We start from the raw sequence: 13,499 nt of genomic DNA, 5'->3' as shown, positions 1-13,499 counted from the left end.
GCCCAAAGCCACGGAGTCAGCAATGGACGGGGGATAGGGACACACGGAAAGGAGGTGGTTGGGAAGGGGTGAGGTCTGAACGCCTGCAGGTTTAAAAACGCTCCCTGGGGAGTTCTGCACAGGACACCATTGATTGGAGCTGGGAGGGAAAGTCAAATTCGGGCCAAAGCCCAGTCCCAGGCCCAGCCTGCCCCAGATATTCTCAAATCCATATGCAATCATTCCCTCAGCATGCCCAGGCAGGAACATAAGCACTGCTTTTACTTTCTAGCCAATTTTCAGGGATAACAGAAAGAGTCTCAGAAGTTCGCCCAGTGATGGTGAACCTATGACACGCGTGTCAGAGGTAACACACGAACTCATTTTTTTATTGATTTTTCTTTGTTAAATGGCATTTAAATATATAAAGTAAATATCAAAAACATAAGTCTTTGTTTTACTATGGTTGCAAATATCAAAAAAATTCTACATGTGACGCAGCACCAGAGTTAAGTTAGGGTTTTTCGAAATGCTGACACGCCGAGCTCAAAAGGTTCGCCATCACTGACTGTTAGCCCAATCTAAAAAGTGTTTGAAAACTTTATTTCCCCGATTATTATTTGTCAAACCTTAAAACAATACATTCATTAATTGAGCTGAAAGAGAGTCGCCTATCATTAGAGTGGAGTTAGGGAGGAAGGGATTAGGCATATCAGTTGCCCACAGAGACAGAACACAGGGATTTTACATTCTGGCCAAGCCATTCTTAGAAGATACATCCAAGGAGCTGCCCAAAATATCCCCGCTCTGGAAGAACAAAAGACTGAAACATAAGGCAGGGGATGCAAAGAACACAGAGGTTCCCCAGGTGGCACGTGGGCGGACCCAATCCAGGAGGACTCCCAGGAGGAGACAAGCTACACTGTCAGGGCGGACAAGGGGACAGGCACTCCCGGCAGCACAGCCTGACTCTGAGGCCCTGGTGCTTTCAGATAACACGGCCAACATCACCGTCAAGTACGGGCAGTTTGACCGGGAGCATACCAAGGTCCACCACCTGCCTGTGCTCATCTCGGACAACGGGCGGCCGAGCCTCACAGGCACCAGCACGCTGACCGTGACCGTGTGCAAGTGCAACGAGCATGGCGAGGCCACCTTCTGCAACGGGAAACTCTACCAGGGGTACAACATCATCCCCGTGCTGGTAGCCATCTTCCTCTGCATCCTCACTATCACAGGTCAGTGCCCGGAGGGCGGGAGGGGAGAGGGAGGGGGCTGCTCCAAGGGAGGGAGAGGCCGGGGATCCAGGTCAGTCCTGCCTCCAGCCCACAGGATAGCCCTGAGCCAGTCCCCACCCTGAGCCCCAATGAGATAGGACTGCCAACTTCACCTCCCTGGGTGCCTAAGGATGGGGGGGTGGGGGGGACCGGGCTCAAGGACCCTCCCCCACTTTAAAATTCTTTCTATATGACATTCAACTTCCTGTGTGCCAGGCACCATTCTTGGCACTTATCTACATGAAAACTGTTTTGAAAACAGAGAACCCAGTTCATCTTTTGATGAACTGGAAAGAGATGCAAAGTGTAAAAACTTCTCATTTTGATGATCTCCAGGAGCTTTCTTTCCCTTTAGAGCAGTGGTTCTGAACCTTGGCTGCACATTAGAATCACCTGGGAATCTTTTTTAAATCCTGATTTCTGGGCCTGATCCTCGGAATTTCTGTTTCTTTGTTATGGGGTGAGGCCACAGCATTAGTAACGAAGAAACAGAATTTCCGGAGGATGAGGCCCAGAAATCAGGATTTTAAAAAGATTCCCAGCCGAAACCGGTTTGGCTCAGTGGATAGAGCGTCGGCCTGCGGTCTGAGGGGTCGCAGGTTCGATTCCGGTCAAGGGCATGTACCTGGGTTGCGGGCACATCCCCAGCGGGAGATGTGCAGGAGGCAGCTGGTCGATGTTCCTCTCTCATTGATGTTTCTAACTCTCTATCTCTCTCCCTTCCTCTCTGTAAAAAATCAATAAAATATATTAAAAAAATAAAAAATAAATAAAAAATAAATAAAAATATTCCCAGGTGTTTCTAATGTGCAGCCAAGGTTCAGAACCACTGCTTTAGAGGGTTCCTCCTGCCGGGATATCACCTTTTTTCTGGTTAGGAGCATTTCAGGCCTTGCCTTTGTTTGGGTTCCCCGGGAAGCAGAACCTAGGATTGGGGTGCACGTGGTTTGTTTGGGAGGTGCTTCCAGGAAGCCCAGAAGGAAGAGGGGATGCAAATGGGAGACAATCAGCAGACCGATGTTGTGCTTTCACCATTTTTCTCTTGATCTCTCTCCCTCTCCTTTCCTCTCTCTCTCTCTTAAATCAATTTTTATTTTAATTTTATTTTTAAATATGTTTTACAGAGAGAAAGGGAGAGGGATAGAGAGTTAGAAATATGGATGAGAGAGAAACATTGATCACTGCCTCCTGCACACTCCCTACTGGGGATGAGCCCGCAACCAAGGTACATGCCCTTGACCGGAATCAAACCTGGGACCCTTCAGTCTGCAGGCCGATGCTCTATCCACAGAGCCAAACCAGCTAGGGCTCTTAAATCAATTTAAAAGAAAGAAAGAGAGAGAGAGAGAGAGAGAGAGAGAGAGAGAGAGAGAGAGAGAGAGAAAGAGAGAAAGAAAGAAAGAAAGAAAGAAAGAAAGAAAGAAAGAAAGAAAGAAAGAAAGAAAGAAAGAAAGAAAGAATCTGTAAAAGAAAGGAGGGAAGGAAGGAAGGAAAGAAGGAAGGGAGGGAGAGAGGGAGAAAGAAGGAAGGAAGGAAGGAAGGAAGGAAGGAAGGAAGGAAGGAAGGAAGGAAGGAAGGAAGGAAGGAAGGAAGGAAGGAAGGAAGATGGTGGCAGGGTTTGCCACAGTGGTGTGAGAAGGGAGGAAACAAGGATGCAGGCAGATGAGGCTGACACTGGAGGAGAGAATGAACTTGAGGGAAGCCCACTGGGTCCCTCTCCCTTCCCACCCCGCTACCAGTGGCCCTGACGACCAGTCAGGACCACATGGGGGCAGGTGGGGCCGAGACTCTGTCCCAGCGGAGGACCCACCAGGTGTCTGGACCCACGCACACCTGTGTGGGGCCAGGGGATCCCTGTAAGCTGCAGGAATTCCCAGGGAAGAGCCGGGGGCGCAGGTGAGAGCCGGGCCAGCCCGCTAACCCACGGCTCTCTCGCCGGCAGTGATCATGGTGCTCCTCTTCCTGCGGCGGCGGCTCCGGAAGCAGGACCGGGCCCACGGCAAGAGCGTCCCCGAGATCCACGAGCAGCTGGTCTCCTACGACGAGGAGGGCGGCGGCGAGATGGACACCACCAGCTACGACGTGTCGGTGCTCAACTCGGTGCGCCACGGCGGGACCAAGCCTCCGCGCGCCACGCGGGACGTGCGGCCGTCGGTGTACGCCAAGGTGCAGAAGCCGCCGCGGCACCTGCCGCCCCCCCAAGCCCGGCGAGCTCGGGGACATGGCCGCTGTGATCGAGGTGAAGAAGGACGAGGCGGACCAGGACAGCAGCGGCCTGCCCTACGACACGCTGCACCTGTTCGACTACGAGGGCTCCGAGTCCATCGCCGAGTCCCTCAGCTCCCTGGGCACCGGCTCGTCCGACTCCGACATCGACTACGACTTCCTCAACGACTGGGGGCCCAGGTTCAAGATGCTGGCCGAGCTGTACAGCACGGACTCCCCGGAGGAGCTGCTGTATTAGGGGCGGGTGCCCCGGGCCTGGGGACCCAAACCATTGCGGCCGCAGCCAGCTGGACACCAGGCCTGACCTGGAATGACAGCACGGACCCCCCAGGCCCAGCAGCCCTTCCTTGTGGGTCCCAGAGACCTCACCACCCTGGGCAGCAAACTCCAGGTCCCTGAAATGTCCAGGAACCTGTTTCCGCGGCGGCTATCCCCAAAATGCTGGAACATCCAAGCTAGCGGTGCCTGGGCTCAGACAGCCACATAACCCTGTCACCAGGACCACACGTCCAATGCAGAGACGTTTCCTCTAGCTCCTCAAAGAGCTGATGTCCAACTACCAGAGACAGGTGTTCCCCAAAGGTCTCTAAACGCCCCCAGCGAGACTGGGGAGGCCCTCGCGCCTGTCTCCCTGGAGGCAAAGGGCAGGACAGAATGACCTGTGGGTGACCCTCCCCGCAGCCCAGTCCCAAGGGAGCCCAGGGCCATCCATGCCGCCTGCCCTGCTTCAACTTCCTCACACCCTCCCCCGCCCCCTCGCACTCCGAGGCCCCTCTCCAGGCCCCTGAAGAGGGAGGAAGGGGTCCCTGGCAGCTATCCACTGGGGTCCTCAGGGGCCCTCATCCGCCTGCCACACCAGTTTCTGTCCTGCACTGAGCGCTGAGCCACAGCCTGCGTCGGGGAAGTGGCTTGCTGAGCTGTGAAGCAACTGTGAATGCATCCTGGAGGGACACGGATGATCATGTGTGACAGACCAGGGGGTGAGGGCCACCCTCCAGAGAGGGCCTCGAGGGGCGTGACCCCAATTGGAGACTCACTGACATGCTTCTAGTTTTGCCTGGGAAATGGGGACAGATGTGCCCAGAGCAGAACACGTCTTCCCATCTCTGCCTCGCCTGGTCCTTCATTCCTGCTGTCTCTTTTCTTTCCCCTTCCTCCTCCTCCCCCTCCTCCTCCTCCTCCCCCTCCTCCTCCTCCTCCACCTCATCTCTGGACTCAGAGGCACTCAAGATATGATCCACAGCAATTGGCAACTCTGGCCAATGTCCAAACCCAACTCTGACTGCACAACGGAGCCAAGCCATTTGCCTTCACACCTCGCTGTTGCCGCATCTCAGGGAACCCCAGCAGGGCCCTGTCCTTCAGGCACACCCTGCGGAAGGCAAGGCCCCGCCCCATCCAAGCCCCTTAGTCCTCTGTGCATCTCCCCCTTTCAGCCACACGTGGAACGTTCCAGCACAAACACACCTGGGAGAAGAGGAATCACTCAAAGGGAGGGGCAGGGATGGAGGCAAACCCTCCAACTCACCCTCGGCCATGACTCAAGTCCCCACTCTGAGGGCCCCTGACACATCAGGGGATTGTAGATAACACTGACTTTATTTTTAAACAATAACTACCTTTTTTTTATAACTACTTAATTTTTTTTACTAATAACACTTATATATGTCTAGGTCTCACACACATATAAGATTTTTTGCATAACAAGGTTGCTATTTAGATTAACAATTTTAATCCAGGTGTTTTAGTTGAATAAACAAATTCCTGTAACCTTCTATTTCCTATCATTGTCGTAACTGCTCCAGGGATATTGACTATATATTGACCACACTGGTGCATGAAATGTACTGTATTTTTTTTTTATACCTGAATAAAGATCTTGAAATTCTTCCATTTCTAGAGCTGAGAGAGTGAGCTTATTTAATGTATTTTTATTAATTTCAGAGAGGAAGACAGAAGGAGAAAGAGATAGAAACATTAATGACAAGAGAGAAACATTGGTGGGCTCCCTCCTGCACACCCCCCATTGGGGATCGAACCCTCAACCTGGGCATGTGCCCTGAACGGGAATCAAACCGTGACCTCCCGGTTCATTGGTCAATGCTCAACCACTGAGCCACACCAGTCGGGCAACAATTATTCTTGAATTGTCTATTTTCCCTGCAATTCTATCCATTTTTGCTTTGAGTATTTTTGGTGTCTGTTGTTAGGGGAATATAAGTTTAAATGATTTTACCTTCTTGACAGATTGGCCCTTTTAGCATTATAAAATGTACCTCTTACATCTAGGAACAATTTTTATTTTAAAATCTATTTTGTCTGGCAGTCACTCCAGCTCTCTTTTGGTTACTGTTTATATGGTACTAGTGACCCAGTGCACGAAATTCATGCACATTAAAAGGGAATTAATTAGAGGACATATTTGAATATTGCTATTTGCCCTTTCTCAATAATAGAAGTGTCAGAAAGAAAATTAGTAAAATGTGTATGAAAATCTTCCTCCTGTCGAGTCTGGGGCATGCCGAGGGAACCAGAATCAATTCCCTGCCATCCACATGCACCTCAAAATCCCGTGAGACCCAGACCTGGCCAGCCCCAACCCCGTCAAGCCCCGCGGGTGGGGGGCGTGGCCCCAGGTCACCTGGTCCAGCGCCAGGCAGGGGATGCAACCTGAGGTTTCCCCATCAAGTTCTGCTATGTGGGGGGGCACGGCCTGAGGTCCCATCAAGCCCCACCAGGCAGTGGGGGCACAGCCTCAGGTCTTTTGCCCCGGCCCAGTGCCACACAGCTTCAGGACCCTGCTGATTGCTCATTAAGACTCATTACAGCCCTAACTGGTTTGGCTCAGTGGCTAGAGCGTCGGCCTGAGGACTGAAGGGTCCCAGGTTTGATTCCGGTCAAGGCCATGTACCTTGGTTGCAGGCACATCCCCAGTGGGGAGTGTGCAGGAGGCAGCCTGTCGATGTTTCTCTCTCGATGTTTCTAACTCTCTATCCTTCTCCCTTCCTCCCTGTAGAAAATCAATAAAATATATATATTTTTTAAAAGACTCATTACAGGAACCTGGCCTCTGCTGTGGGCACAACCATCTAGTGTTATGGAATCCCTGCCTCCGCTATGGGCACAGCCATCTTTGGCCGTTATGGCATGACAGTCAATTTGCATATTTTCTCTTTATTAGATAAGATACCTTCTTCCATCTTTTACTTTCAATCTACTTGTGTCTTTTAATATAGAGCGTGTCTTCTGTGGACAAAATATAGTTGGATCATGGCAGTTTACCCATCGTGCCAATCTGTTTTGTTATTAGCATGTTTAATCCTTGTCTGTTTAACGTAATTACCAATAAGATAGGATTTCTGTCTGCCGTTTTTGTATTTGTTTTCTGTGTCTTATGTTTTTTGTCGCTCTATTACCCCAATATTGCCTTCTTCTCTGTTAAATAGTTATCGCCTAATGTAGCATTTTCATTATCTTGTCAAATCTTTTATTCTACTTTTTGAGTTAATTTTTTAGTGGTTCCCTTGAAGATCATATTTAAAATCTCAATTGATAATAATAGAGTTCGAATTTGTACCAGCCTAATACAAAATTTTGCTCCTATATAGCTCCACTACCACCCTCTCCTTTGTACTACCATTGTCATACATATTACTTTTTATACATTGTATGCCCATCAACATAGATTTACAATGATTGCCTTATGCAGTTGTCTTTTAACCCTACCAGACCTGAGGCCCTGAACCTAACTGTCGCCTATACCTGGGCTCCTGAGCATTAAAGAGAAAAAACCAACATGATATAGAAAAACGTTAGTTACATGCAAACAAGTGGTTAGAATAAGATGGAACTTGGAGACATTGTAGAAAATAGGTCTAGGCAAAGTACCGAAAATTAGGTATAGCGGTATAGCGGCAGATTCGGAAATTACCGAAAAATCGGTACAACTCTTTTCTTGAAGAGTTACAAACAAGAAAATGTCTATTTGAACTGTCTTTTATCTCTACCTATACAATTACCTTTACTGCTGATCTTTACTTCTATTGTGGATTGAAGCTATTGCCTAGTGTCTATTCATTTCAGCCTGAAGGACTCACTTTCGTATTTTTGTAGGAAGATCTGTTAGTGAGAAATTCTTACCATTTTGTTTATCTGTAAATGTCTGTGTTTCTCCTTTATTTTTGAAAGATAGTTTTTCCAGATATAAACTTCTTGGTTTATAGGCTTTTTCTTCCAGCACTTTGAAGGTCAGCCCACTGTCTTCTGAGGATAAATGGCTGTTAATCTTATTGAGGAAACATTGTATGTGATAAATGGTTTATCTCTTGCTCTTTCCAATATTCCCCATCTTTGATTTTCAATAGTTCCAATATGATGTGTCTAGGATAAGTTCTAAGGTAAGTTCTTATTTTACTTAGAGTTCATTGAACTTCTTGGATGTGTAGATTAATATTTTTATCAAACTTGGGAAGTTTGGGGGCATTATTTCTTCAAAGTCTTCCTGCCTCTCTCTCTCTCTCGCTCTCTCTCTTCAGTAGGACTCAAATTATACTTATATTAGAATGCTTACTGATGTCCAACAGGTATCTAAGGAACTGTATTTTCTTCATTTTTTTTCTTTCTATTCCACAGACTAGATCATCTCAATTGACCTATCCTTAAGTTTGCTGATCCTTTTTTGAGCCAACTCACATCTGCTCTTAAGCTCTTCTAGTGAATTTTTTATTTCACTTATTGTACTTTCAACTCCAGAATTCCTATTTGAATCCTTTACTTTTTTTTTTTTTTTAATCCTCACCCGAGGATGTTTTTCCATTGATTTTTAGAGAGAGTGGAAGAGAGAGAGAAAGACAAATATCGATTGGTTGCCTCCTGCATGAGCCCTGACCAGGGCCTGGGCCGGGAAGGAGACTGCAACCGTGGCACATGCCCTCGACCAGAATCGAACGCAGGACCCTTCAGTCTGCAGGCTGATGCTCTAGCCACTGAGCCAAACCGGTTAGGGCTGTTTCTTTTTAAATAATTTCTACCTCTTCATTGATATTCTCTATCAACAAAGATGGTGAAACATCATGGTCATACTTTTCTTTAGTTCTTTAGACATGGTTTTCGTTAGTTCTTTAAACATATATTAAATAACTAGTTTAAAGTCTTTGTCTACTAAGTCCAACATCTGGGTTTCTTTGGGGATAGTTCCTACTAATTGCTTTTTTTTTCCTGTAAATGGACCATACTTTCTTGTTTCTTTGCATGTTTCATAGTTTTTGTAGCTACCTGCATATCTATAATAATAAAAGCATAATATGCTAACTAGACCAGACAACCTTCTGGACGAAGCCGGAGCTGTGAGGGAAGCCCAGGTCCCAAGTGTCTGCCAGCGGCCAGAGGGAAGCCCAGGTTCCATGTGCGGGGGGAAACCGGTGCCAGCAGCCGGGGGAAGAAAGGCCTACTCTTGCATCAGGCCTCTAGTTTTAAATAACGTGACAACTGTGAAACCAGATCCTGGTGCCCTAGGAGTTATTGTTGTTACTGGGTTTTGTTCCTGCTGCACTTTGTTTAGTGGCTGTCCTAAACTAATACTATAAAGTTTGTACTTTTTGTTGTGTGTGGCCACTGAAGTCTCTGCTTGGTAGTGGTCAGCTAATAATTGGCAGAGGTTCCCTTAGACGCCTGGAACCAGTAAGTCTCTCAGTGTTTGCTGAGGGCTTGTGTGTGCATGTTGGGGAAGGCCTTCAATGCGCAGGCAGGCAGGTTACAACTCTGCCCTAGCCTTCGCTTATTGATTGCACAGAGCCTCAAGGTCAGCCAGGACTGAAAACCTGGAGCTTTTCCAGGTCTTTCCTGGGCATGTGCACAGCTTTATCCATGTGAGTGGCCTTTTAGATTCCCAGGAAGAGGCCAAAGTTTCTCAACGCCCACTGTGGACAGCTCCTTCACCAGCTCTTCCTTTCAAGATGTTTCCTCCGTGTCTTATTTGCCCCCAATGTTATCCCTGCCTTAAGCAACTCCCATGTTATACAATTACCATTGATTTTTTTTTTTCAACAAATACTCTCCCAACAAAAGGCTATTCGCTTTATGCAAGCTTCCAGTCAGGTTAGATAAACACAACCTTTCAAATGAGGTCTTCTTGCACTGGCTAGTTTGGCTCAGTGGATAGAGTGTTGGCTTGTGGACTGAAGGGTCCTGGGTTCGATTCCAGACAAGGGCATGCACCTCGGTTGCAGGCTCAATCTGGGCCTGTGAGGGAGGCAGCCAGTTGATGTGTCACTCTTACATCAATGTTTCTCTCTCTCTCTGTCTCTCCCTCTCCCTTCCACTATGATCGGAGACGAATTTGTTACGAAATTGAGTGCAATTTCCTTATCTAACGACACTGTCCGCAGAAAATTAGATGACATGTCTGCTAATATTCTTGATCAGGTAATCCAGGAAATTAAATCTGCTCCACTTCCAATAGTTAGTATCCAGCTTGATGAATCTACAGATGTTGCAAACTGTTCACAGTTACTGGTTTACGTGAGGTATATTAATGATGGCAACTTTAAAGATGAGTTTCTTTTGTGCAAACCTTTTGAAACGACAACTACTGCACATGATGTATTTGACACAGTTGATTTATTTCTGAAAGAGCATAAGATCTCTTGGGGAAAGGTTTGTGGTGTGTGCACAGATGGTGCTCCAGCTATGCTAGGATGTCGAGCTGGATTTCAACGTTTGGTACTGAATGAGTCACCAAAAGTCATCGGAACTCACTGTATGATTCATTGGCAAATATTAGCAACGAAGACGCTGCCAAAAAAGTTACAAGAAGTAATGAAAAGTGTCATAAGTTGTGTCAATTTTGTAAAGGCGAGCACTTTAAACAGTCGACTGTTTTCGCAACTGTGCAACGAGTTGGATGCACCGAACAATGCTCTGCTATTTCACACTGAAGTGAGATGGTTGTCGAGAGGAAAAATTTTAAAACGTGTTTTTGAGCTTCGTGATAAATTCAAAACATTTTTTAATCAGAAAGCAAGACCACAGTTCAAAGCACTTTTCGGCAATAAAAGTGAACTGCAGAAAATAGCTTACTTGGTTAACATCTTTGCCATCTTGAATGAGTTAAATTTATCACTGCAAGGACTAAATGCAACATGCCTCGATTTGTCTGAAAAGATCCGATCATTCTAAATGAAACTTCAGCTTTGGCTTTTAAAAATTGGATGAAAATAAAATTTACATGTTGCCTACCTTATCTGCTTTCTTTGAGGAACATGACATTGAACCAGACAAAAGGATTACGATGATAATTTCTGTGAAAGAACACTTACACATGCTTGTAGACAAAATTTCATCGTACTTTCCAAATCTACCTGACACCCCATTTGCACTTGCCAAAAGCCCATTCACAGTCAAAGTTGAAGATGTTCCTGAGACAGCACAAGAGGAATTCATTGAACTATTAACAACGATGCAGCGAGAACTGATTTCTCTACAATGCCAGTTACAAAATTCTGGATCAAGTGTTTGCAGTCATATCCTGTTCTGTCTGAGACTGTGTTGCGCCATCTTCTTCCATTTCCAACAACATATCTGTGTGAAACAGGGTTTTCCAGCTTGATGGTTATCAAGTCTAAATACAGAAGTAGACTTGTTGTGGAAGACGATCTTCGTTGTGCTCTTGCAAAGACTGCCCCGAGAATTTCTGATCTGGTGAGAAAGAAGCAATCTCAACCTTCGCACTGACGTTGGCTTTTTACGCATACTGTCGCAAAATGTAGCAATGTGGTTTACTGTTGTTATATTAAGACTGTTACCCATGCTACACCATGCTTCAAGACAAAATTTCTTCTATTTGTAATTAGAAATAAATATTTCACAATATATAATTACATATTGTTTTTGTGATTAATCACTATGCTTTAATTATGTTCAATTTGTAACAATGAAAATACATCCTGCATACCAGATATCTACATTACGATTCATAACCGTAGCAAAATTACAGTTATGAAGTAGCAACGAAAACAATTTTATGGTTGGGGGTCACCACAACATGAGGAACTGTATTAAAGGGTCGCGGCATTAGGAAGGTTGAGAACCACTGGTCTAGGGCCTCAGTGAGTGAGGACACTTCCAAGCCTCCTTTGGTAACTGTTCATTCTGGACTCTGCCTCCTGCCCTGCTTCCGCCATCCCTCCCGGACTGTAGGAGGGGGTGAGTCTCAGGCTGGGGAACTCCAGCTCCATCTGGGGCTCTCATGAGGGCATGTGTGCTAGGGATGGGGCCAGAATAAAGGGAAACATCTCTGAGTCTTAAATAAAGGAACCTGAGAGGCCCTTTGTCCAACCCTATGCATTTATTTTATGAATGAACAAATAAAGGACTGGGGGCGGGGGGGCACGGTATGGACCAGGGCCAGAGAGCTAGGATTGGAGGTTCTAGGACCCCCAGGCCAGGGCTGTGCCCATTGCACAACCCCACTAAAGGTGATTTGACGACCCTGAGCAGACACCTGTTGATCTGTGGTTATTGAGTGATTTTACCTGTAAGCTGTCCCCTTTGGCAACTGTTCATACACGCAGACCCACCAAGGAGCCCCAAGACAGAAAATCTACCTCTGTAAGCAGAGTCTTGGAAGAGAGAGATCAAAGAAAGAAGCAGGCCACTCCAATCTGGGAACTAAGAGTTGATTAAGGGAAACTTACATCCGAGGTGTGTTGGGGATTGCAAGACCAAATGATGTGCCAGCCCCTTCACAGGTGGCAAAGAATTGTAAGGCAGTGGTCAGCAAACTCATTAGTCAACAGAGCCAAATATCAACAGTACAACGATTGAAATTTCTTTTGAGAGCCAAATTTCTTAAACTTAAACTATATAGGTAGGTACATTGTTATCAACTTAATTAGGCTACTCCTAAGGCAGTGATGGCGAACCTTTTGAGCTTGGTGTATCAGCATTTTGAAAAACCCTAACTTAACTCTGGTGCCGTGTCACATATTGAAATTTTTTGATATTTGCCACCATAGTAAAACAAAGATTTATATTCTTGATATTTATTTTATATATTTAAATGCCACTTAACAAAGAAAAATCAACCAAAAAAATGAGTTCACGTGTCACCGCTGACACGCGTGTCATAGGTTCGCCATCGCTGTCCTAAGGCTTAGGAAGAGCCACACTCCAGGGGCCAAAGAGCCGCATGTGGCTCTCGAGCCGCTGTTTGCCAACCACGGGTTTAGGGTAAAGGGGGTACCAGCACCTGAATGCTACCAGGTGCGGGAAATTACTCTACATGCTTGACCAGATCAGGACACTGACCTGTTTCAGGAACCAGGACATTGCAGGAAGCAAGGGAGGGGGTGCTGATTTATGTCAAAATGAAGATCAATTACAGTCAGCCAATCTCTAAGGGGGATCTCGGCCCTAAATTCTGGCCAGGTGCAGCTTGTCCCCACCTCACTCTGCCCTGGCCCCACCCTACAATTATAAATTGTACCTCATCTGTTAATTTCCCATGCCTAGAGAAGCTCATGTCAACTCATCATGTGATGATACTCAATTTGTACAATAAATTATGAACTCAAAAGAAAAAAAAGAATATAATAGCAAGAGGTAACCTTCTTGAAAGGTCTGATGATGGATGTTTTAAATAGATATCCCACCCACAGGCCAGGTCATCGTGAAGCCTCCTCCTCCCCTCCTCCACCCTTTAGTATCATTTGTCTACCCTTCTCTGCACAGATCTGTATCGTTTGTCTACCTTTCTCTGCACAGATCTGTATGTTTGCCCTCTGCTCCCTGCAGTCTGTATGTCATTCTCTACACACGTCTGTCTGTCCACACACATCTGTCTGGCTCACTGGCCTCCCGCATCTCTTGGCCTCCCCAAAACGCCCTGTGGGTGGTTGAGGCCAGTGAGGCGCATAGCCACTTGGGGAGCTTGGTGGGGGGGAGTAGTGGGGGAGTAGGGGGCGGAGAGAGGAAGGGGAGAGGCGGCCTTCGGGCGAGATTGCGGCAAGACTGGGCCAA

At 46.7% G+C, this 13,499-nt stretch overlaps 1 protein-coding gene across 1 annotated transcript in view; it reads left to right on the top strand.

Moving 5' to 3' along the window:
• Window positions 1-3,801, top strand: part of CDH5 (cadherin 5) — a 33,884-nt gene extending 30,083 nt beyond the window's left edge. Inside the window, 3 exon segments of the mRNA XM_070397839.1 lie at window positions 972-1,217; window positions 3,199-3,461; window positions 3,463-3,801. Coding sequence (XP_070253940.1) covers window positions 972-1,217; window positions 3,199-3,461; window positions 3,463-3,720 — 767 coding nt within the window. The 3' untranslated portion in view covers window positions 3,721-3,801.
• The last annotated feature ends 9,698 nt before the right edge of the window (window positions 3,802-13,499 follow it).

The sequence above is a fragment of the Myotis yumanensis genome, unplaced genomic scaffold (genome assembly GCF_028538775.1).
Source record: "Myotis yumanensis isolate MYYU_CA2020_CCGP unplaced genomic scaffold, mMyoYum1.0.hap1 SCAF_18, whole genome shotgun sequence".
In the NCBI taxonomy this organism is placed as follows: Eukaryota; Metazoa; Chordata; class Mammalia; order Chiroptera; family Vespertilionidae; genus Myotis; species Myotis yumanensis.
The sequence above is the reverse complement of the archived record's forward strand: the minus strand, read 5'-3'. Positions and strand labels throughout refer to the sequence as shown.